Consider the following 22,126-nt stretch of genomic DNA (forward strand, 5'->3'; position numbering starts at 1 on the left):
CTGGTTAGAATGTGTTTATAAACCCACATGAAGAGCAGCCCCGGGAGAGAGGGACAGACTCCAGGAATCCTGATTCCACACTCCCGGCTTTATCTCCCAGGTAGCTGTGGTCCCCATTTTACGGGTGGGGAAACTGAAGTGCAGAGAAGCTAAGGGCCTGGTTCGAGGTCACACAGTAAATCGGTGGCAGAGCCTGACATAGAACCCAGGAGTCCTGACTCCAAGCCTTCCCCTAGGAATTAGACAGTACTTCCTCCTTATATGTGTGTTATTGTAGAGGGGGCTGTAGTGAATCAAGGTGCCCTCACATTTCCTATATATATACATGTATAGAAAACTGGACGATGAAAAGCCACCAAAATATTGGGCTGTGGGGATTAATAAATGGGGCATGAATGTAATGACTATATATACGTGGCTTTGCTAAAAGATAGCCAAATGGAGAGATGGCAATGATCAAGGGTTTGAAAGGCAGGGAACATGTAGGGAGAGAGGAATTGTTTAGGCTGGCACAAGGTGCTAGATGGCAGGTAGGGGGGCTAAAATCTAGAAATACTAATTTAGGCTGCATATGGGGCAGGTCCCGGCCGGCAGTGAGATATGTTTGATTGTGGGGGTGTCTCCAAGCAAAAGGGGTGAAGCCCCATTTCTTGAGAAATTAAACACCAGACTGGAGAATGCATTAAGCTGGAGGGAAAGCCCTGCACTGAATTGGCAACATAACCTAGTCTAACCCTCCCCCAGCTATAAATTCTCTGCTGTTCTAATCATGATTTTTAATATGACCCCTGTGCAAATGGGCACACTGTAACATACACCTGTGTTAATCATAGAAATGTAGGATTGCAAGGGACCTCAAGAGATCATCTAGTCCAGCCCCCTGTAGCGCAGTAGAATTAATTACACCTAGACCATCCCTGACAAGCGTTTGTCTAATCTGTTCTTGGACAGATCAGCCATATGCTGTATATGGTCTATATTACCAAAGATACCTTGGCTGCCATTTAGCACCAGATCCAGCACCCACTGATATTGATGGGCATTGGCTTGGGTCTTTAGAGCAACTGATGGCATCCTTCAATGGCTCAGAGTCACTAGAACGTGCCCACAGACAAAATGAGACAGGTGATGTTAGACAAATGGATTCTTTACTTTCTTTTATTCTGAGGTCTGGGCAATCCCCACGGGCCTCCTCCTTTGCTCCAGGTGCTGTGACATAAGTACAGTGTGGTGCATGAAAACAGAAAGATCAATACTTCAAAAACAAACATCCCTCTCCAGACACGATCACTGTGAAATACTGAATGTCAAAGAAATGAGAATGAAAACCCCTCTCGTACCATTACGTCCGCCCTGACTAACCCAGCTGTGTTCCCTGTAGGCAAAGATAACAGATTACCCGTGTACAGACCAGTGCGATCATATCGGATCCAAAGTCTGGCAAAATCAATAGAAAAGTTCCCATTGACTTCAGTGGGCTTTGGATGAAGCCCTTAATGCAGAGCCTAGTAATGGTAGACTTGACCTGTAGATAGTCCTTTGCATCCTCATGGCACTTGTAGATGCTGATTAATTAATTCTCACTGCACCTTATATACGGAGAAACTGCTTCTAATGCAGGATTTGCCTGGGCTTGAGTCTCCTTCCATCCTGTCCCCCTTGAAGATGCTGATGTTTGTGGAGAACAGTTATTACAGAGTCCTGATAGGACGCAGTCCCCGAAAAAGCTGTCTCAGCAGCTTTCCAGTAGATAGAAGTGCCCAGATCAGACCCAGGGAGTGGGAAAACTTTCATGCATCTGGGGCAATACATATTTTTTTAAGCAATAGGTTAAAGTCAGGGCTTGTCTGGGATGGTTTTAAAATGAAGGGAGAGTCCATGTCATAGACGAAGCTGCCACCATCAGTGCAAGCACTGTGTGGGAAGGAGTTCTGCTAAGTAGGTTTATTCCGGAGAGGGAGGATGGGCCAGCGGTTTGGGTGCCAACCTGGGAATTTTGAGATCCAGTTTCAATCCAGGCTCTACAACAGACTCTCTGGATGACTGCAGGCAAGTCACCTGGCTCTCTGGGCCTGAGTTCCCCATCTGCCCTGCCCTGCCTCACAAGGGGGCGGGAGGATGAACAAACTTATCAAAAGCTTGTGAGGTGCGTTGATCCTGGGCTAATGGGGGCCTTTGGTAGGTATATCCCTGTGGATAGGATCTGAACCAATCTTCAAACCCTGTCTGTTTGATTGCCCTGGGGATTGCACTCAGCTTTGTCTTGACGTTTCTTTTTCTGGGCCATAGCCTGGGCTGGTGTAACTCAGCCTCACTGCATTGACTTCAGAGTCGATTTACTCCAGCTGAGGAGCTTGTCCTCTTTCTTTATCTCCCCACCTGTGCCACTCTTTCCTTGATACTCACCTGTCTCTTCCCCGCAGTCCCCACTGCCCCATCTTCTCGGCAGACTCCTGCGGGATCTCTTAGCTGATCAAGGGCACAGTGTTATTGACCTAATTTACAGGGGAAATGATTAACCCTTCCCCACCCAAACACACACCAGGGTTTACGCCACCCTGCCTGACAGTCAGCCCAGCTTTTGCTCATGGACGGCCCCCGGCCTGGGTTACTGTTGCAGCTGCCACGCTCTGTGTGCCCAGAGCCTGGGTGTTGGTTTGGTTGGCGGTGTTGTGTGCAGAGGTGTTGTTCTTGTTGTCTGTCAGTGGGAAAGGGAGCTTTCTAGGAAGAATTACTGAACAGTGCCCAACCAGCTGGTCTGAAACAAGGAAGTCAATGGAGATGTCCTAGTTTCCACCAGCTGAGGTTCTGGCCCCACTAACTGGGTGGGTTCTGAGGGGAGGTGAGCAGAAGGCATTTGGGATCCTGTCTCTTCGACCCCATTCTTAAGCCCGGTGGCCCTGTGACCCTGCAAGTGGTCGAAGCTGTGGCCACAGTGACCCTCAGGACAGAGCTGATGATTGGCTTGAGAGCAGTGCAAAGTGCTTCCACCCCCTCTTCTCCTGGGACTGAGTCTGCTGCTTCCAAAGAGCACCCACCATCTCCGGCTGCCCCAGGAGTTCTGGGACCTCAGCTTTGGCCTCCCATGTGGCACAGTAGCACAATGAGCCAGCCCGCTGGCTTCTACTGCACACTCAAACTTGGACAGAGAGATCCACTTTCCATCGGAGCATCCCATTCCGCTGCAGTCATGACACTTCCCAGAACCATATCGGTGGTGCCGAAATTTCATTCTGAGGGGATGGGGGAATTCCGACAGTGTTGAAATGTCACAATACGACGCCTTCCAGAGTGAAACGTTATTTTTCAGTTTGCAGAATCCTTTCGCATCAGTTTTTGTGATGTGCGTTATAGCCTATGTTACAACGTGACACTTTTTAAAAAGGCTAAATCAAATTGGAGCATTTTGACCCACTCGAAACGATATTTTCCCTGGCAATGTACAGTGTTTGTTCCTAATTGCAGCAAAGATAAATGTCAACATCTCCATGCTTCACGAAACAGGATTCACGTCCTTGCAGCTCTGCTTGTTCCTGTTATGAGCATTACCTGTAGCAATCCTTTTGCCTCTTGCATGCAACAATTTCAAAGAACTTTACGATCATTGATGATTAAGGCTCACTTCCCGGTGTAGTGGTTAAGGGATATACAGATAGGGACTCGCACTTGGAACAGGATCCAGAGCCTAAGTGGGCAACACAGGGCCTATCTCAGAGCAAAGACAAGCCGTGCAGTCCTTACTGCTCCCTCCTTGGAACCCTATTGAACATGAGAACATTAGGGCAGCAAGCAGGGGCTTGGTGGTGAGATGAGCCCCCAGCTGCACAGTGGAGAGCCAGACATTTAACCCTTTACTGCCTGATGGTTGTTACTGTGCACAAACCCAGGAGGTATATCTACTGGGCAGTAGCATGGGGGGCAGTGATTCCCAGCTCAAGGAGACATACCCATGCTAGGGCTGATTGAGCTAGCGCAGTGAAAAGAGAGTGTAGGCACTGCGGTTCCAGGGGCTGGCTGCCCCGAGTACACGCCTGCAGTCTCGCATGGCTATTTTTAGTGCGCTAGTTCGATCAGAGCAGGCACAGCTAAATCCCAGCTTGAGGAGGCAGAGGCTCCCAACTCGAAGCATAAATGTGCCTTTAGAAAGAACCAGCCCCTGCTCTGAAGAGCTTACAGTCTAAATAGACAAGACAGAGGCAGGGAGTATTATTACCCCATTTCAGAGATGGGAAACTGAGGCATGGCATGACTTGGCCAAGGTCACACAGAGGTTCCAGGGCACAGCCAGACACTGAACACGAATGCTCGCTGCCCTACTGAGGGACAGGAGGGAGCGAGGGCACGTCACCAGGCCACGTTGGCATGCTGGCAAAGCTACTGCCCCTCCTCCCTCAGGGTGTTCAGGCTTTGATCCGGCTTCATCTCTGCTGCAGCACGGCGGAGCTGTGTCCGTCTCTCTGCCCCACGTGTGTACAAGAGCCGGGACCATTTGAAAGGCGCAAGAACCATTGTGATGATTGGCGTGGATGAAGCCGCTCGGCTTTCAAGTGGAAGTTTCGACCTGCGGTGGGCGGAAGTGTGAGTGATCGCACAAAGGACCCATTAGAGAGCGAAGGAGCAAGTGCTTTAATGGGCCCAGCCAGCGCGTTAGCCACGAGATGTCAGGCTTCTTTGAGGGAAAACTCCGTTCTGCCTGATCAAGCACTGGTGATGCTCAGTGAGCTGCTTCCTCCATGTCAAGGGCACAGGGGCTCAAGACACCAAATTAGCTCCCTGGGGCCAGCCCCTCCCTGGGTGTAAATTGCATTGAAGTCAATGGAGCCAGGTCAATTGACTCCGCTGAAGATCTGGCCCTCGATTTCCTGCAGCCCAAGGGTTTTGGGTTGAGGGGTTGATTCAGGATCATCTCCTCCAAGGGATCTTTGGGGTTTGTGCATCGCCAGGGCCCAGGGATTTCTGGTCTTACTGGAGAGATGCAAGAAGGACCATGCGATCCCTGGATGCAGCTCAGCTAGGGAAGGTCTGCCTGGATAGCCAGGGCTAGCACACCTGGACCCTGCCAGTCACCTGCTCCTCTGCATATGGAGACCTGGCAGGGCCAGCGTCCTATTGAGCTGCCACCGCTCAGACTGCTTGGGCTCGGTCCGCCTCCTGCCATTACACAGGGAGACAATTCTCCTGTGGCCTTTGGTGCACCCTGGAGGGGAGGGGGCAGAGAAGATGGATGGAGGCAGGAGGGAGGGATTGACGGGGCCTGATGGAGACAGAAGTGGGAGGGGAGAGGCATCGAGGGGCTCAGGTGGGAGGGCAGGAGTGTGGTACTGTGCAGACTGGTGGTGTAGAAGATGGTGCGATTACAAGACAGGAAAAGAGGGTGATTGTGTGAATGTGTCCTGCCAGATCAGGGCTGAGAAGCTTATCAGATGGCCTCAACCTGGCCCCTTCAGCACGAAAGGCTTGAGTCTCCACCACTTGAACTAAAGGAGCAACTCCATCAACTGGCACCAGTAGTAGACTCTTAACCTCTTATGTGGACCAGTTACTAGATGGAGGCAAAGCCCCATGCTCCTCCGGGATGAGCGACACTTTCACAGTCCTGCCCACGCTGCATCAGTTTAGTCAGTGGGGCTGTGAAGCCAACTGTTTCCAAGGGGCTTTCAATGGGCAGCGAGCACTCACCCCTCTGAAAATCTCGCCCTAAATTCACCTGTTGCTTCTTTATGCTTAACAGGCCTTTGGGGGACAACGCTGACTGAAAACACTGCTGAAGACCGAGAGCTTTATGTAAAGACCACACTGCGAGAGCTGCTGGTTTATGTCATCTTCTTGGTGGATATCTGCCTATGTGAGTAGTTGTGTGTGTGTCAGCATGTGTGTGTCTCTCTCGCTCTGTTTAGGGGGGTTTATATTCTGGATATCTTGGCACTAATTTATGTGCTGTTTAATATCTCGTAGATGCACCCAGAGCACTGGCTGGGCGCATTCTTAACTGGCTCAATAAAATGTCCGCATCATCTATAGGTAGAAAGGACAACGCAATGATTTATTAATCAGCTAGAGTGCAGATCAATGCCTGATCCTGGTAGTCCTTAGAACGGGCTGGCATCTTTTCATGGAAACCTTTTTTTCTGTGAAAAATGTTTTTTTGGTCAACCTACACATCTTCTTGTGGATTGACCTTTTCCAGATTTTTTGGTGGGAGTGGCCGGGGGGGGATGGAAACATTTTTGGCTTTCAAAAAAAATTGTGGTTTCTAAAAAAATCCTCAAAGCTTTGGATTTTACAATTCAGTTTTTCACTGACAAAAAAAGTTCATAGGAAATTTGTGTGTGTGGGGGGGATGTTGAAAATATACTGTGGAAAAGGGTGGAAAGGGCATTTTTGAATGACTCTAGTAATGACTCTCTATGGTCCCATGGCACCCTCCATCCACGGTTCTCAAGGCCCTCTGCAGACAACATTGCCCCCAGTTAAGTGCTACCGGGCCCATTTCATAGGTGCTGGTAAGTAATTAAGGAGTCCGAGTTTCAGCAGGTCTGAGACCCACAACTCCAGTGGACTTGTGCAGAAGCAGCAGTTGCTTAGGACCTCTGAAGGCCAGAAGTGATGTGTCTGAGTTCACACAGCAAATTAAAGGCAGAGACCCAGGGATCCTGGTGGCCTCTGTCGCAGTCTAACTCAAAGGCACTCACTGATCTTTATGTGACGGGCAGAGAAGCAAACCACTCAGCTGGCTCACAAGAGAAGCATGCATCATGGGGGGTGCCGCACAAGATGAGCATAAGGGTATTTCTTCACTTCAGAGTTAGCCCAGGCACTTACCCAGGTGTTGCCCCTACCTCCCGTCCACACGCAAAACCCTCTCATAGATTTTGATGATGCTTTCAGCCTGAGCTAGGTGCCCCACCTGCGGCTATGGGCTACACCCGAGTGAGGCTTTCATTTGGCTGGTAACCTGCCCACGTTGCAGTGTGGACACAAGCTAAAACACTGCACTGCTGGTCCTTCAATGCCTTCACACAACTTCCCCATCGACCCAGAAGGGCAGACGAGTTCTCCCACAATTCACTGGGAAAGACTCACAGAGCAGCTCAGGTTACTGCAGCACAAAAAGCTATGGGGTGTGCCCAGAAATGTGCCACTGACTCTCTCAGGGGAACGTAGCACCCCCCCATGAGGACACAGGAGCGTGGGTAGGGCTTTGCGGCATGACTGCTCACGCCCAGGTACCACTTGCCCGAGAGGACGTACCCGAAGTGAAGTGGGCCCTTGGCATCTCGACAGCACGAGGCTGCCGTACTCGGCTGACTTGGCATCTGCTGTTTTTAAGCCAAGCTTTCCAAATCTCAGCACAAGCTCTGGCCGCTAACCGCTGAGAAGCCACTGGGAATTTGCACCAGAGCCCGTCCTCAGATTTGCAGCATGAAGCTCTATGAGAGCAAAGGACAAATGCAGACAGCTGGGTCTCGAAGCTTCCTGGAATCTGAGACACATTGTTCAAACACATGCAGGCAGTTGACGTTTCCCCTTTAAATCTTGATGGGCCTTAGGGGAAGGGTGGTTAGGATGATAACGGGGATGGCAGCTCACATTGTCCTGGGGGTGGATTTAATGCAGTTCTGTACTGAATGCTAATGTATGGACCTTGTGTGGGCAGAACAATGGCTGTTTGCTTTGGGACGGTTCATTGTTATCTCAAAGGAGCACCTGTGGCATTGCATGGTGCAGTGGATTATATTTCATGCACCCTGTGGCAGAACAGACACACAAAGGGCACCAAATGAGGTTATTATCGCTCAGGCGCAGGGGGATGGAATCCCAATCAGTCTTTCAGTGTGACTGAGACACGCACCTAGTCTGAGTCATGCAAAAGTCAGGTTTTGAACATTGGCTGCTTTTTCAGGAAGCTCTTTCATTAGAGGAACAGGTTTTAAGATTTGCAGTGATTGATTCTTTAGGTGGGAGAGGGGTGTGGGTGTGTTAGATCCCACTCAAAGGTTGGGATCCTTGTTGAGTGAAAGCTAATCTAATGCATCCCACCAAGGGAAGTGGTGGTTTCTCCATCAGCCTTTCTAGCCAAGTACAAGCTATTGGGCTCAATACAGGGGTAACTAACGGGGTGAAATTCTTGGACCCGTGATATGCAGGAGGTCAGACTAGGTGATCTAATGATCCCTTCTAGCCTTAAAATCTATGCCCTTATGACTCCTATGACTTAACCAATGGGTGCACATGGCAAAATGACTGTGTAAGCCGGTGGATGAGTCAGCAGAAAGAAACCTAGCTGTAATTGGCAAGGTTTCTTCATGCACGTATAACCATCATCAGCTTGGTCACCAGCAGGGATTAGACCCTGGATCCTCAAAAAGCTTCGACCATGGGTCTGCGCGGCTGGTGCGACATGTCTATGCCCCTGGTGCAGAAAAGCACTCCGGTACTTGTGTAACACTCAGAAGGTACGCTCGCAGTCCCATTGATCTCCTGGGTCAGAGGGTGTAGGAGGTGGCTGGAGTGAGGCGGGGGGACTTGGAAAGAACTGGGCGGTCACTAGGTCCCATTTCCTTTCCAGGGCTGCTCCGTGACAGACTGCCCCTTAGTCAGGGTGAGCTGCAATGTCCCAGCCATGCCCACACAGCAGAGGTTGGCTGCTGCTGGTTTTAAGCATTGTCACCCTTTAAGACCCCAGCTTAAGTTCTTCTGTGTGGTAAAAAGGGGCCCTTTTAAAACTGTCCAGCTGGGGTGCTCGTATATAGCCTGCTGTGCTGGAGAAGCCCAGCAAGCCAAGGCACTGCAGATCTGAAATAGATTTCATCCCCACTGAGAGAGGCCCCTCTAAATCCAGACATACATTTGCTGAGAACTTTGGAGAGTCCCTGAGCATCAACCTCTTCTCTTCCTTCTGTATTCTCTCCTCTTTCTTCCCAAACTCACCCCTACTAATGTAATCCACGTCTTCGGATCAGAAGCTGATGCTACTGTTAGTCTCTAATATTCATGTGCAACTAAGTGGAACCATCCTGCTCTGTCCTGTTTTCTCCTAGTGACTTACGGAATGACAAGTACAAATGCCTATTACTACACCAAAGTGATGTCCGACCTCTTCCTGCAAACCCCTTCGGACAGCGGGGGCTCCTTCCAGTCCATCAGTAGCATGGCTGAGTTCTGGGGCGTGAGTACAACCAAGCATGAGACTCAAGACAGAGGACCCCAGATTCTGGGAAAGGGAAATCTTCCCACACTGATGCCATGTAATCCATCCCTGTGCTGGCCCATGTCCCTTTGGGCAGTACTTGGTTGTTCCAGTTGCTTCATCCTGTTGATTGACTTTTGTGACTGTCAGTTTTAGTGCCCTTCCTGTGTGACCAGTAGAAATTTCACTGTCATTTGCACACACAAAGTTCACCGGCCATAGCTAGCTATTTGAGCAAGGAATTATTTCTATTACTGTGGCACCTAGGGGCCCTGAGATCAGCACCCCATTGTGCTAGGTGCTGTACATACACCCAGTGAGACAGTCCCTGCCCCCAGAGGACTTGCAACCTATATAGACAAGACAGACAAAAGATGGGAGAAAGGAAGTGCTATTATCCCCATTGTCCAGATGGGGAACTGAGACAGAGTGGTTAAGTGACAGTCCAAGGTCCCACAGGAAGTCTGTGGCAGAGCTGGGAATTGGCCCCAGAGCTTCTGAGTCTTTCTTCAGTCTTTCTTTAACAAGAAACACGTTCTGATTTATGTGTGCATGCCTAACATATGTGAAAATCAGGCCCTGGCCACCCACCTAGGTAGACTGTTTGCTGAGGGAATTTGATTGAAAGTCACTGCAGATTTCATCAGAGTAATAAATCAAGATGGAAAAGGTGTGTGGGATCTGTCAGAGTTCTCCTGAGGAACTAGCAGAGAAATGAGCACAAGCAGAGTGAATGCTGGTCAGACACCACAATCTCTTGCGCTGATCAGTCAGCTAGAAATAGCTTGTAACGAGTTGCCTTTTTCTGTCTCGGACTTTTAAAAGCCTGTAATGGGTTATGAATTTGCCTTTCTCCATCTGCACCTGGGCACTGGTTCATCATTTTCCATGCCATCTTCCCTTTCCAAACAGGGGCTCCCCTGGCATCCCCCTTCCATCTAGCCATGGTATAGCTGACACCACCCCACTATTTAGTAATATGGGGAAGGCCAGAGAGTCATGACAAGCTGGCACTTGGTCTCGACCCCCATGGGGTTGTGACCTCCAGGTTAAGACCCCTGTCCATGGGCATCCCGGGGGGGTGGCTGCCTTGAGCCAGATGTCTGATTCCTTTTCTTTTGCAGTATGCCCAAGGCCCATTGCTGGATAGCCTGTACTGGACCAAATGGTACAACAATGAGTCTCTAGCTCACAGCACCCAGTCCTACATCTACTATGAGAATCTGCTGCTTGGCGTCCCACGTCTGCGCCAGCTGAAGGTGAAGAACAACTCGTGTGTGGTGCACGACAACTTTAAGGAAGATATTTCAGGATGCTATGATGTGTACTCCGAGGACAAGGAGGAAAGAGTCCCCTTCGGGCTCATCAATGGAACTGCGTAAGTGTGTCCCTCCTGTTGAGGCTGGAAAATCTTTGAACGACTTTTGCCAGAACTTTGGCCAACTCTTGTGAAATAACATGTGAAAGGCTAGTCCCATGGGTAACATGATGTCAGGGGGAGAGTCCTGCATAGGCCTGCAGAGTTCTTTCCCTCTGACTCCTGCTGGCAGACAGACAAGGTGCGTCCTAGTAGCTTCAACCCAAGGATATAAAAATCTTCAGTGTCTCTCTGAGGCAGGAACTGATCCGGTTTCTGCCAGGGAAAACCCCAGCAACAGCCCAGCTCAGGAGAAAAGCTTAGGTTGAAACTCTTGTTTTGGTAGTTTAAGCTGCTGAAGACACAGTCCTGGGAGAGAATATATTTGGACCGGATGCAGTGAGGGTGCAAACCCCACTACTTCTCCTATTGTATCTGTGACCCAGGAGAGAGAACCAACTCCCATAGGTCTTGAAAGCTTGTTCTCAGCCCAATCCCAGATGTTAGGATCATTCAGTTAAGAACTGGGGCTTCTGGATGCTTCTCTGAACTGAACCAAACCTGCAAAACATCTTGAAGTTCATCTGCTATTCGGCTGTATGATTTCCTCGCCCTTGATTTGTATTAGGATCCCTGGCGGTGGAGTTGCCATGTTATAGTCCCAGAACACCAAGATTTAGTCACTTGATTAACACCGTACTTGACTAAGTCAGCAAGGTGAACTTACTGTGTATTGGGTGATGAGACTTGCCTGTCTGAATGCATTGTTCTAGCTTAAGACTGAGGGGAAAAACAAGCAGGGAAGCTACACAATGGACTCTGGTAAGCAGCCTCTGAACAAACACTCAGGGGCAATGACAAGGCAGAGGGGGAAGCTATTAGTTTTGAGGATTCTATATCCTGTCTCCAAGTTGCAAGGCTTGTTCTGCCAGTGCTGGGATTAACAGCTCAGTGAGCTAGAAACAGTTAAAAAGTCACTTGGTCTTTGGGAAGCAAGGTGGTCAAAGGGACTTAACAGTTTTTAAAGGAAGGGGAGGGTGTGGCGGGGAGAACTGGTTTGCAAGTTAAGGGAAGAGACCATCACACACACCTGAACAGTCTTGGGTGGCTCTGTTGGAAGCTTAGCTCTACCAAGGTCCCCATGCGGAAGATGCATAGACACCTGGTGTGCTAAACACACGGTCGTCTGTTCATTGTTTTAAGATCTGCTCTCTATAATGCTGCTGTTCTGCCTAAATAATGCTTTGCTTTAAAGAAGGCCATCTGGTCACTGTCACTGCTCCTGGAGGGGACAGAATGGCGGGCGCTGAAGATAAATCAGGCCTGCTGAGTTATCGTGGTTGATCATTGGGGATTGCGACCAGGGCCCGCTCTGAGAGTGGGAGAATCGCATGATTGCACCCTGAGAAAGGTGACGGATAGAGGCCTGGGAGTGAAGAGGCCAGCAGGAGTCAGCGATGTGGCTAGCCCAGTGACTGGCAATGCCTTGTATTGCAGCAGTGTCTGTGATTGGCGGCCCCTCGTGTGCCAGGCACCAGATATGGAACATGAGACAACCCTGGCCCTGAAGCACTTACAGTCTGAATATTCCAGCGCCGCAAAGGGCAGGGGGAGAAGCGGTTTGCCCAAAGCCACCCCATAGGGCAGCTGGTCTCCTGTCCCCTCGTCACTGGGTCACGTTGCCTCTCAAGCCTGGCTTGTGGATTTCTCCCTGCAGGTGGAGGTACCATTCGGAGGAAGAACTGGGTGGCTCGTCCCACTGGGGTCGACTAACCAGCTATAGCGGGGGCGGATATTACATAGACCTCAAGCTGACCCGGGAGGAGAGCGCAGAAGCCCTGCAAGCCCTGAAAGAGAAGCTGTGGCTGGACCGGGGCACCCGGGTGATCTTCATTGACTTCTCAGTGTATAACGCAAACATCAACCTGTTCTGCGTGCTGAGGTACGGGAGACCCTTTCATCCTCGGTCCCGCTGCCTAGCGCTGGGGACATGGCATTCCCACCCTGCCCGGCATCATTGCCTTCATCCAGGGCCCTCCGAGCACATCATGGCGTTAATGAATTCAGCCTCTGTGCCCCATCTGCGGGGCAGGCCCTTCTTATTGTCCTCAGTGCCTGCAGCACAGAGACATTCAATGACTTGCCCCAGGTCACACAGTGAGTGAAAGGCAGGGCTGGGAATGGAACCCAGGAGTCCTGGCTCCCAGTCATCTCTAACCACAAGGAGGCACAAGTTCTGAGTGTGTCTTGGCTTTTGAGGAGGTGGTGACATCTCCTTCCCTGAGCCCTGTCACTTTTGATGCCAGTTACTGCCCTGATGTGAGCACCATACAGACCCGCAGGTGACTGCTGTGAGTGTGACGTGTCATTCTCATTCTCATCCTGGTGAATCTGCCAGGGCTGGCCCCTAATGTAACTATTGCCTATGAGGAAGTATCACATAGCTCAGTGGTTCCCAACCTGTGGCCCGTGGCGGCTTTCAAAGTGGCCCGCGGTTCCCCTCCCGCTGGCTGCAGAAGGGAGCCGCCGCCTAAGGACCCAGGCGCAGCACGTTGCCGTGGGACTACAAGATCAGTGCAGGCTCCTTGCTACAGCCAAAAGGACAGGAGATCAGCACTCCCCTCCCCCTGGCTGTAGCAGGGAGCATGGCAAAGCGCTCCACCTGGGTCCCTGCTGGAGCCAGACGGAAGGGAGCACTGATTTCACACACCCCTGGCTGCAGAAGGAAGCCACTGCCTAGGGACCCAAGTGGAGCACATGGGGCGACAGGACGCGTGCGGTTTCCCTGCTGCAGCCCGGGAGACGGGAGATCAGCGAGGAAGCAGCCTCCTCCCGAATTCCTTCTGTCTGGCTGTGCGGGGGCTGCTGGCAGAGACTGGTGGCCTTTCAGGGTTGTAAAAATGATATCTCTGGCCCTCGAGCCAAAAAGGTTGGGAACCACTAGCTGGTAGCAAAGCACTGCTGCGGAAGAGCTCCCTGGCGAGCAATAGGTAAATCGCCCACTATTCAGATGAAATTCAAACACAATCCAAATAAACTCCGGTTATGTTCTCTTCCAGCCTCATCAGGAGATCCTTCACCTCCCCAGATCACACTCCCTCCAACCAGCCAGGGACCCCTCTTTTTATGACAATAGCTCCTAGAGGCCCCAGCCAAGATTGGGATCCCCTTGTGCTCAGTGCTGTATGTATCCATTGTAAGAGGCAGTGCCTGAGAGCAATGGGAGCTGCTGGCCCCAAGGCTTCAAAGGTGTTTAGGGACCTAGTGCCCATTGAAATCGATGGGGATTAGGCACCTAAATCCTTCTGAGGACCTGGGTGTTGGTATTATTGGTAGCTGCCACGTGGTTAATAAAGAGACTTTATCCTACCACAATAATCAGCAGCATTTCACCGATCCCTGTTTCCCTTCTCTCGGTGTGCAGTGAGGCAGCAGAGCTGAGTACAACAGCCACATATGTGTGCTTGACTCTTCCACACAAGGGTTGGCAGATGTGCAGAGCTCATCCTCTCCATCTGATGTATCTCAAGAACATACAATAGCCCCATGGTGATTCTGGTTTCCTTCTGCCCTTCCAGGTTAGTAGTTGAATTTCCAGCCACCGGAGGCGCAATCCCCTCCTGGCAAATCCGCACGGTGAAGCTCATCCGCTACGTCAGCACCTGGGACTTCTTCATCGTAGCCTGCGAGATCATCTTCTGCGTCTTCATCTTCTACTATGTGGTGGAAGAGATTCTGGAGTTACGGATCCACAGGCTGCAGTACTTCACCAGTGTCTGGAACATCCTGGATGTGGTGGTCATACTGGTGAGTGGGGGGCGAGGGGACCGGGAAAGATGGTAAAGGAAAAGCAAAGTTAGGATTGGGGAACTGGTCCAGATAAAACAAGAACTGACCCAGACCTTTGCCCTAATCTCAGGCTGAGCCACTAGAAGGAGACAATCACATGCACAAAGGCCATGACTTTCAATAGCAGTTAGGTGCCTTTGCAGATCTTCTCCTTAAGGATGTGTTTGAGCGCTTGGCTGAATGAGGGGCTAAACCAGTGTGTTACTAACACACCCCTGTATTGCCAGTCCCTCTAGTGGAACATCCCTATGGACCGATGCTAAAAAGTTTTTTAACATTTTTAGCCCCTGTAGGCCCAGCAGCATCTCAGGCCATTTCCTCTTTTCAGCTTTCCATCGTGGCCATTGCGTTCCACATCTTTCGCACCATCGAGGTGAACAGACTGATGGGAGAGCTGCTCAAGCACCCCGACATCTATGCAGACTTTGAGTTCCTAGCTTTCTGGCAGACCCAGTACAATAACATGAACGCCGTCAACTTATTCTTCGCCTGGATCAAGGTACCGGGGAGAGGGGCAGGTTCCTGTGAGAGAGACTGCTGTCTGAGCAGCATGTGGGAAAGAGCCCAGAAGGCTCCGTTCAGGGGATCTCATCTCGCAGAGCGGCGCAAATGCAGGTGGTGATGGGGCTGGCTAAAGGAGAGGAATATCTCAGGTTCCAATTCTCCGCAGGGAAGCTCTCCACATCCCTCGATGGGGCAGTGTTCTGGAGAGCAGGGGGTGAGCCAAGGGCTGTGGGGTAGAAAAGGGTGTTTTACGGTGTTGAGCACCACTTAATTGTATCCCAGTAACTACTGAAAATACTCAGTCTAGAGCAACAAGAATGATCACCTCTATCGATGCCCAGTCAAAGCTGTGACCCGACTATTTAAGGCACATGGAATTCTTGCCAGGCCCTAGGGGACAGCATGATTTAAAGACAAGCAAGGCAAAAATCGCAACTGACACTTATTACATCGTTCAAACCCTAGTGTAAGAGAAAATAGCCTAGATTGTTAAAGCAACATTGAAGTTATAAAGTTACATTCTTGCATCTGTGTAGACGCAAGGAGGAGAAGGGAGGAGAGATAAACATGGTCTGATGACTCTACCATCCTCTTTGACACTTGGTGCCTGTCACCAGTTGACAGAACAGAGAGTTTTGTAGCAATTTCCATAATTAGCTGGAACATTTCAAATAATAAACGACCAAACCCTCCCTCCCCCAAGTCCCACACCCATAAGTAGAGCTGGGTGGACATTATTTGACGGAAACATTTTTCAGCGACAAATGCAAATTCAGCCAGAAGGAAACATTTCATGAATGCACATCAGTTTTGCCAAATTCTTCATGCTGGGGAAGGAGGTGTCATGATCCCCAAGATGGAAATGTTTTGTTACAATCATTTTGCAATCAAAGGTCTCACTGCTCGAGTCCAAATGATTTTCGGTTAGAAATTTCCTTCAATTTTTTTTTTTAATTAAAAAACATTAAGCCCTTGGCACCGCCAAAAACCCACTCGAAATCTGGCCCATTAGAAAAGCCAATTTCCCTGGCTGGGGGTTGGATGGAGAAATCAGAACCCAGCCTTCTGAGCACCCTACGCCTGGAAAGCTCAGTATCCACAGCCCTGGAGCGGCAGGTCGTCGTATCCACGCAGCAAACAAGCTGTGCAGCACAGGACGCTTCCCCACCCCTGTCCTGCTAGGACCCTCTCTAAGGACAAAAAGGACGGCCAGTTTCCAGACCCATTTCATCTTAGCATCTCTGATAACATTGTTAAGAAGGATGATGATTGGAGCCAATTCCTGTGGCGATTTTCCTGGCGTGGATTTGCTAGAAGCTGGGTTGAGAAAACCAGCCCCTTTCACACAGGCCACCCAACAGCCAGCAGCTGGTAATGACCATCAGGCAGCGCTGACCTTGCCAAATGACCCTTTCAGACTCAGTCAGCAGTATGCCTTTCATACAAAGCCAGCAGGTTTTACTCTGTATTCTATGCTTATCTGGCCCTCATCTCTCAGTCTATAATGCATTTATCCTCACAATACCCCTGGGAGGCAGGGCAGTTCTATTATCCCCGTTGCACAGCTGGGGAAACTGAGGCACGGGGTGGCTAAGTGACTTTCCCAAGGTCACACAGGAAGCCTGTGGCAGAGCAGGAATTGTTCCCATCACCCACCTGCACACCCTAACCAATGGCCCATCTTTTCTCCCTACCTTCTCTTCTGCCCAGCTGCATCATTTCTTGTAGTGATACTATTAACTCAGTGCATGCATGGATGTATGAGCTAGAGAATAAAATAGCTGATGCCCATATCTTACCTTGTCTTACCCTGTCTTTTTTTCCCCTTAGATATTCAAGTACATTAGCTTTAACAAAACAATGACCCAGCTTTCCTCTACACTGGCTCGCTGTGCCAAAGATATTCTGGGATTTGCCATCATGTTCTTCATTGTGTTCTTTGCCTACGCCCAGCTGGGCTACCTTCTCTTTGGGACACAAGTGGAAAACTTCAGCACCTTTGTTAAATGCATGTAAGTGTATTCGCTCACTTTCTCCCTTGTCCCTTCCCCTCTCCCGCCACCCTTTCATTCTGTGGCATCAAGCGCAGTTCGGCTCTGTGAAGACAGAAACAGGCCGTGGCTTCTCCACAGACTCGTTTCCTCCCTGTGTGGATTCAGAGTCACAGCTGCTCATTTTAGTGAGACACCTAAGTTGTCACTGCATTTCCATCCCTGCAGAGCCAACACGGCTCTGGGAGAGGGAGCTGGCTTCTATTCCTTCTCCTTCATCATCAACAGAATTATCAGCTGCATTCCTATTGCAGGTCATTTGGAATCTGAGAGTCAAGCTGGGTTCTTCTTGTATCACTGATAATAAAGACAGTGTAGGCCTCAGTTACACCTGTACGACATCTCTGAATGGGAATGTAAACTGAGAACTGGATCTGGCTTGTATGGTCTTATTACTAGTGATGCAGAAAGAACCCAGCTTGACTTTCAGATTCCAACTTGCATTCACCGGTCTCGTGGCTAAGAAATGGTGTCTTTGTACAGGGCTGTAAATGGAGCACTTTTGATATGGATTCATCAAAGCACATAAACTACAGGCAGCCTTGATGTCATTTTTTTTTTTTTTTGATAAAGTCACTTTTCAGACCAGAATCACACTTCAAATGATCCATGAATTTACATTTTACAGGACATCGTCTCAGCTGGCTTAAATCAGTGTAGCTTCACATGTGTCAATAGAGCAATGCTATTCACATGTGTCAATAGAGCAATGTCAATAGAGCAATGCTTACCCCAAATGAGAATCTGGCCCTGCACATTTCCAAACACCAGCACAGACGGTTAAGGTCAGGGTAGGCCCAGAAAGATTTAGTGACCTCGTGATCATGGTAGCAAGAACTAAACAGGTCAATGCATGATAGTAGCAAATAGGTGCTTTAAAGAGAGGGAGGAGACTCAAAGCGACACCTGCAGAAGTCTAAAATGAAGCCACTGCCTGCTCCATGTACCTGCCACTTCTGTGTTTGGTTCTAGAACTGGGCTTTATCTAGAGATTGCTGACATTTTTTTGACAGAAAAATCTAAACAGGGAATGTGTCAATTTCAGTGACATTGTCAATGGGAAAGTCAAACTGACTTGTTTCTACGCTCTCATTTCATTTCAATAATGTTGAAACGTTTTGTTTGGATAATGACAGAATGTTTCATTTCGACTCTATTGTTTTGATTCATTTTGTTTTGACTTTTGCATTATATTCAAATGAATAGTTACATTTGAATTTGTACAGCACACCTTTTATTTACTTCAATATAAATGTCAAAATGAAATGAATGGGAATGCAACTTTTTTCAACCTTCTTGAAAGGAAACATTTTGGTGTCCCTGAAGTGAAATAGTTTGCCATTTTCATTCTTTGGGAAACGTCATAATTTCAGCTTTTCAGTGCAGAACAAAAACAGATTTAGAAATATCAGACTCTCCCGCAGAATGGAAATTCCATTTTCCAGCCCGCTCTGTCACTCCTTAGCCCTGCCGGCCCCACGACACCCAAGCACAGTGGCTAAATTGCCCTTTAGATCCATACTGAGCAACTCACTTCTAGCTCCAGTTGGTGCGCACTGAGCATCCTGGCAGTGTGGGGTTTGCTGCATGTGGGGTCATTATCTGCCTCTTAGCTACATCCATTAGGGAAAGACTCGGGGCCGGGTCCAACATCCACTGACGTCCCGTGGAAAGACTTCCATTGACTTCAAAGGGTTCTGGATGAGACCTTAATAAATGATCTAACTGCACCAATCCAAATGAGGGGCACCTTTCCTGTCCTCCCAGCAGGATGATCTGTGCAGCCCATGGCATGCACAAGGGCAAATTCAGCTCAGTTACACCCAGGCAGCTATATTGGAGCCATGAGGCTAGGAGGGTGCAAATGACAGCAGCCTTCAGCTAGGTGTGTGGGCGATCACAACAGGGACTAGGCAGTGAGCATCGCTTAGGAACTTGTCTGTGGCGTGGAGAGAGAAAGAGATCCAGTGGTCACAGAGCAAATCCCTTCCTCCTCACATCCCCAAAATAAACAGGGGGAGGAGAACTCGCTGATCCACCTGAGAGCTAACAGTGCTGGAAATCCAGGGAGTTCCTCCCATTAAAATTACTCAAGAAATGAGGGAGGAAGTGGGATATTTCACATACATTAGGAAAAACTAACCCCTCCGAATGGATGCCTTTGCATCCGCCTTTACTATGTCCCCTCTTGCAGTGGCTCTAAGACTGCCAACTGTTGTTTTTAGTTTAAAGCAAAAGTCACAGCTTTCACCTCTAGTCTCCACTCCAAATCCAGCCCAGGCCAGCAGCATCTGCCAGCTGTTCCCATCTCACTGGACAGCTGGACAGCCTATGTCAGATGAGTTTGAGGTGCTCAGTTCCAAGTGGCCAAATGCTCACAGAAGAAAATCCACCCACCAGCCTTGCACTGAGCCCCTGCCTGCTTTGGGGTGGTCTTTGCTAGCACGTGCGGTTGAGTTGGAACGTGACCTCGGTCGTGTTAATTCACATGACGTTTGCAGTCAGTGGAGAGGGGGACATGTCTAACATCGTACCGGCTGGTCACAGTTAGCTTCAGTTCCAGTCGGACTTACCCATGAGCAGATGACACGATGGAATTGTAGGTGAGTCGTATTACGTCACTTGCCTCTTCACAGTCCTGTTCTAACGCTAAAGTCTAGTGAAAAGCAGCCCCCTATGGTTGAAATTGTAGACTGGGGTTTTTTACGCAAAGCCATGCCAGTCAGACACTGCTATGAACTCCCCTCTCCAGGGGCGCATAGCACAGTTTTATTACACAGTCCTCAAGAGAGGGAAAATCTTATCTGTAACTGTCAGGGCACCAGGGCTGCCTTGTGGCTACTGCAATTTCATCTGCATGTTGGGTAGGACCTCACTGGATCTCTTGTCAATTGCTTCAAGCCCAGCTACAGGAGACTGAGCTGGATTGTCTTTTGGCTCATACGTCATCCACAACATTGCTAATCACATTCTCACTGCAAAATCTCCGAGTCATTGCTTAATTGCTCTCATCTACACCCTTCTGATCCCATAATATTGTCCCTAGAGGCACGAGAAACACACACAAGCACCAGGCCTGAAATTTTCAAAGCCATCTAAGGGAAAGCAGTGGAAGGCAGTGTTGCCTAGTTGAAGAGGCATTGGATGGGGACTCAGAAGAGTTGGGTTCTATTCCTGGCTCTGCCACTGGCATGCTGGGTGACTTCAGGCAGGGCACTTTCCCGTCTTGGCCTCAGTCTCCCCATCTGTAAAATGGGGATAATGATACTGACCTCCTTTTTAAAGTGCTTTGAGATCTGCCACTGCAAAGCACTAGATAAGAATTATTATTATACGTCTCTAAGTCCATTAGACAGCTTTGACGATCTCAGCCCAGTCGTAGAGCTCCATTCATCATGCTAATCAGTGCAGCATGGACACTTCATGAAGGGGGAGGCTAAATTCAGCAACTAACAGATGGCTGAACAAACGATTTGCTCAGCTCTAGCTAGCACAGTAAAACAGTCTCCTGCAGAAATATAAAGGCAGGAAGTGCCTGGACAGAAAATGCAATTGGCAGTATGATGAAAGTAGCCCAGGTTGATACATTCCATGGGCTCAGTCCTCTGAACACAACCAGCGAGTGGTCTTAAAGTGTATGATTCTCTAACACGTGCCGTGCCGTGCTGTCAATAAGCTGCAGATGCGGTGCTGACCTTGTGCTCTTTCCATTCCCTAGCTTCACCCAGTTTCGAATCATCCTCGGCGACTTTGACTACAATGCCATCGACAATGCCAACAGGGTCCTGGGGCCCATTTATTTCGTCACCTACGTGTTCTTTGTTTTCTTTGTGCTGCTGGTAAGCGGAAAGGGTTAATCTGCCTGGGGTGAAGAGTATTGTTGTTACAGCAGCACCAGTCACCCAGATTGAGATCAGGCCCGTTGTGCAACACACACAGAAGGAGATGGTCTTTGCCCTGAACAGCTTACAGTCTAAAGAGATGTGACAGGCAAAGGGCACATTAGTAACAGGCCCATTTTGCAAGGGTGGATTCAGGCCCAGATCCCCAAAGGGACTTGGGCAGCACAGCACCCCAATTGTAGGTGACTTGGTAATCACTGGAATCCATGAACCCTGGGCCGGGTGCTTAGGACCCCTAGGCAAGGCCTGTGGAAAGCAGGTAGAGGAGGGACGTGAACCAGGGTCTCCCACATCCCAGGTGAGTACCCTAAAAAGGTGCTAGCACAGCCTCCTCCTTGCCTCCCCAGACTTTTTGTGTGGTGTTAGGCATGCTCAGGGCACACCTACTGGATTGGGCCCCACAGGTGAGGAGCGTGCTTATCTTCACCTGGCCTGAGAGTCGCACTGGGGCTGGATGTACAAAAGACGCCCGGGCGCCAGCAGTGTGCACGCCCAGAGGCAGACACATCAGCCCCGGCAGGGTGAGGTGGCAGTTGTGCGTAGGGGTCTGTGCGTTGCAGCAGTGCCCACATCTAGGGCTTAGGTGCCCAAGTCTCTTTATGGATTTGCATCCCAAGGAATCCTGCAGAGCCTGGAATTGAATCAGGATGTCGTGGGTCCCAACCCAGTGCCATAACCACAAGCCACCCTTCCTCCCTAGAGAGCATTGCGCTGGTCTGAATGTCCCATCCCCTCACCCTTGTGTTTTCAATGAGAGCATCCCTGGGAGGGAACGGCTCCCTGTTTGTTTGATCCCTGCTGACAGATACTATGCTGAGAGACCGTGCTGCTATCCGACCAAGTAAAGTCACTCTACAAACTGCTCCTTCCGTCCTCTCCCCTAAACTCTGCCATCACCCCAGGGCAATAATGGAGAAAAAGAACTGGCCTAGACAGGCCAGAGGGCTCAGTCTCTGCTTCAGCTAGTTTCTCCTTTCTGTAGAACATGTTCCTAGCCATCATCAACGACACCTACTCGGAAGTCAAGGAGGAGCTTTCAAACCAGAAGAACGAGCTGCAGCTCTCAGACATCTTGAAGCAGGTTGTATAGAGCCCGTCACCCCCAGCTCACTTTGCCCTGACACACCAAAGGGCGAAGGTGATGTCGCACCCAAATTCACATGAAATGTACTAGAGAGGGGCCTCCGCCGAACCTCCAGATCCAAACTGCCCCATCCCAGGGGGCAGGAGGAGTTCCACATCTGGATTCAACCAAACCCCAAAATCCCTGAAC

The 22,126-nt window shown here is 49.7% G+C and overlaps 1 protein-coding gene across 1 annotated transcript in view; it reads left to right on the forward strand.

The window, feature by feature from the left end:
• The window catches only part of PKD2L1 (polycystin 2 like 1, transient receptor potential cation channel), a 28,830-nt gene that overhangs the window by 310 nt on the left and 6,394 nt on the right, over positions 1-22,126 (forward strand). The window contains exons 2-10 of the mRNA XM_067529917.1: positions 5,732-5,845; positions 9,042-9,169; positions 10,315-10,568; positions 12,265-12,489; positions 14,126-14,354; positions 14,725-14,895; positions 16,731-16,912; positions 20,670-20,790; positions 21,836-21,934. Coding sequence (XP_067386018.1) covers positions 5,732-5,845; positions 9,042-9,169; positions 10,315-10,568; positions 12,265-12,489; positions 14,126-14,354; positions 14,725-14,895; positions 16,731-16,912; positions 20,670-20,790; positions 21,836-21,934 — 1,523 coding nt within the window. The remainder of the gene's footprint in view (positions 1-5,731; positions 5,846-9,041; positions 9,170-10,314; positions 10,569-12,264; positions 12,490-14,125; positions 14,355-14,724; positions 14,896-16,730; positions 16,913-20,669; positions 20,791-21,835; positions 21,935-22,126) is intronic.

The sequence above is a fragment of the Emydura macquarii genome, unplaced genomic scaffold (assembly GCF_026122565.2).
Source record: "Emydura macquarii macquarii isolate MOO-44397 ecotype Brisbane River unplaced genomic scaffold, CSIRO-AGI_Emac_v2 contig_67, whole genome shotgun sequence".
NCBI lineage: Eukaryota > Metazoa > Chordata > Testudines > Chelidae > Emydura > Emydura macquarii.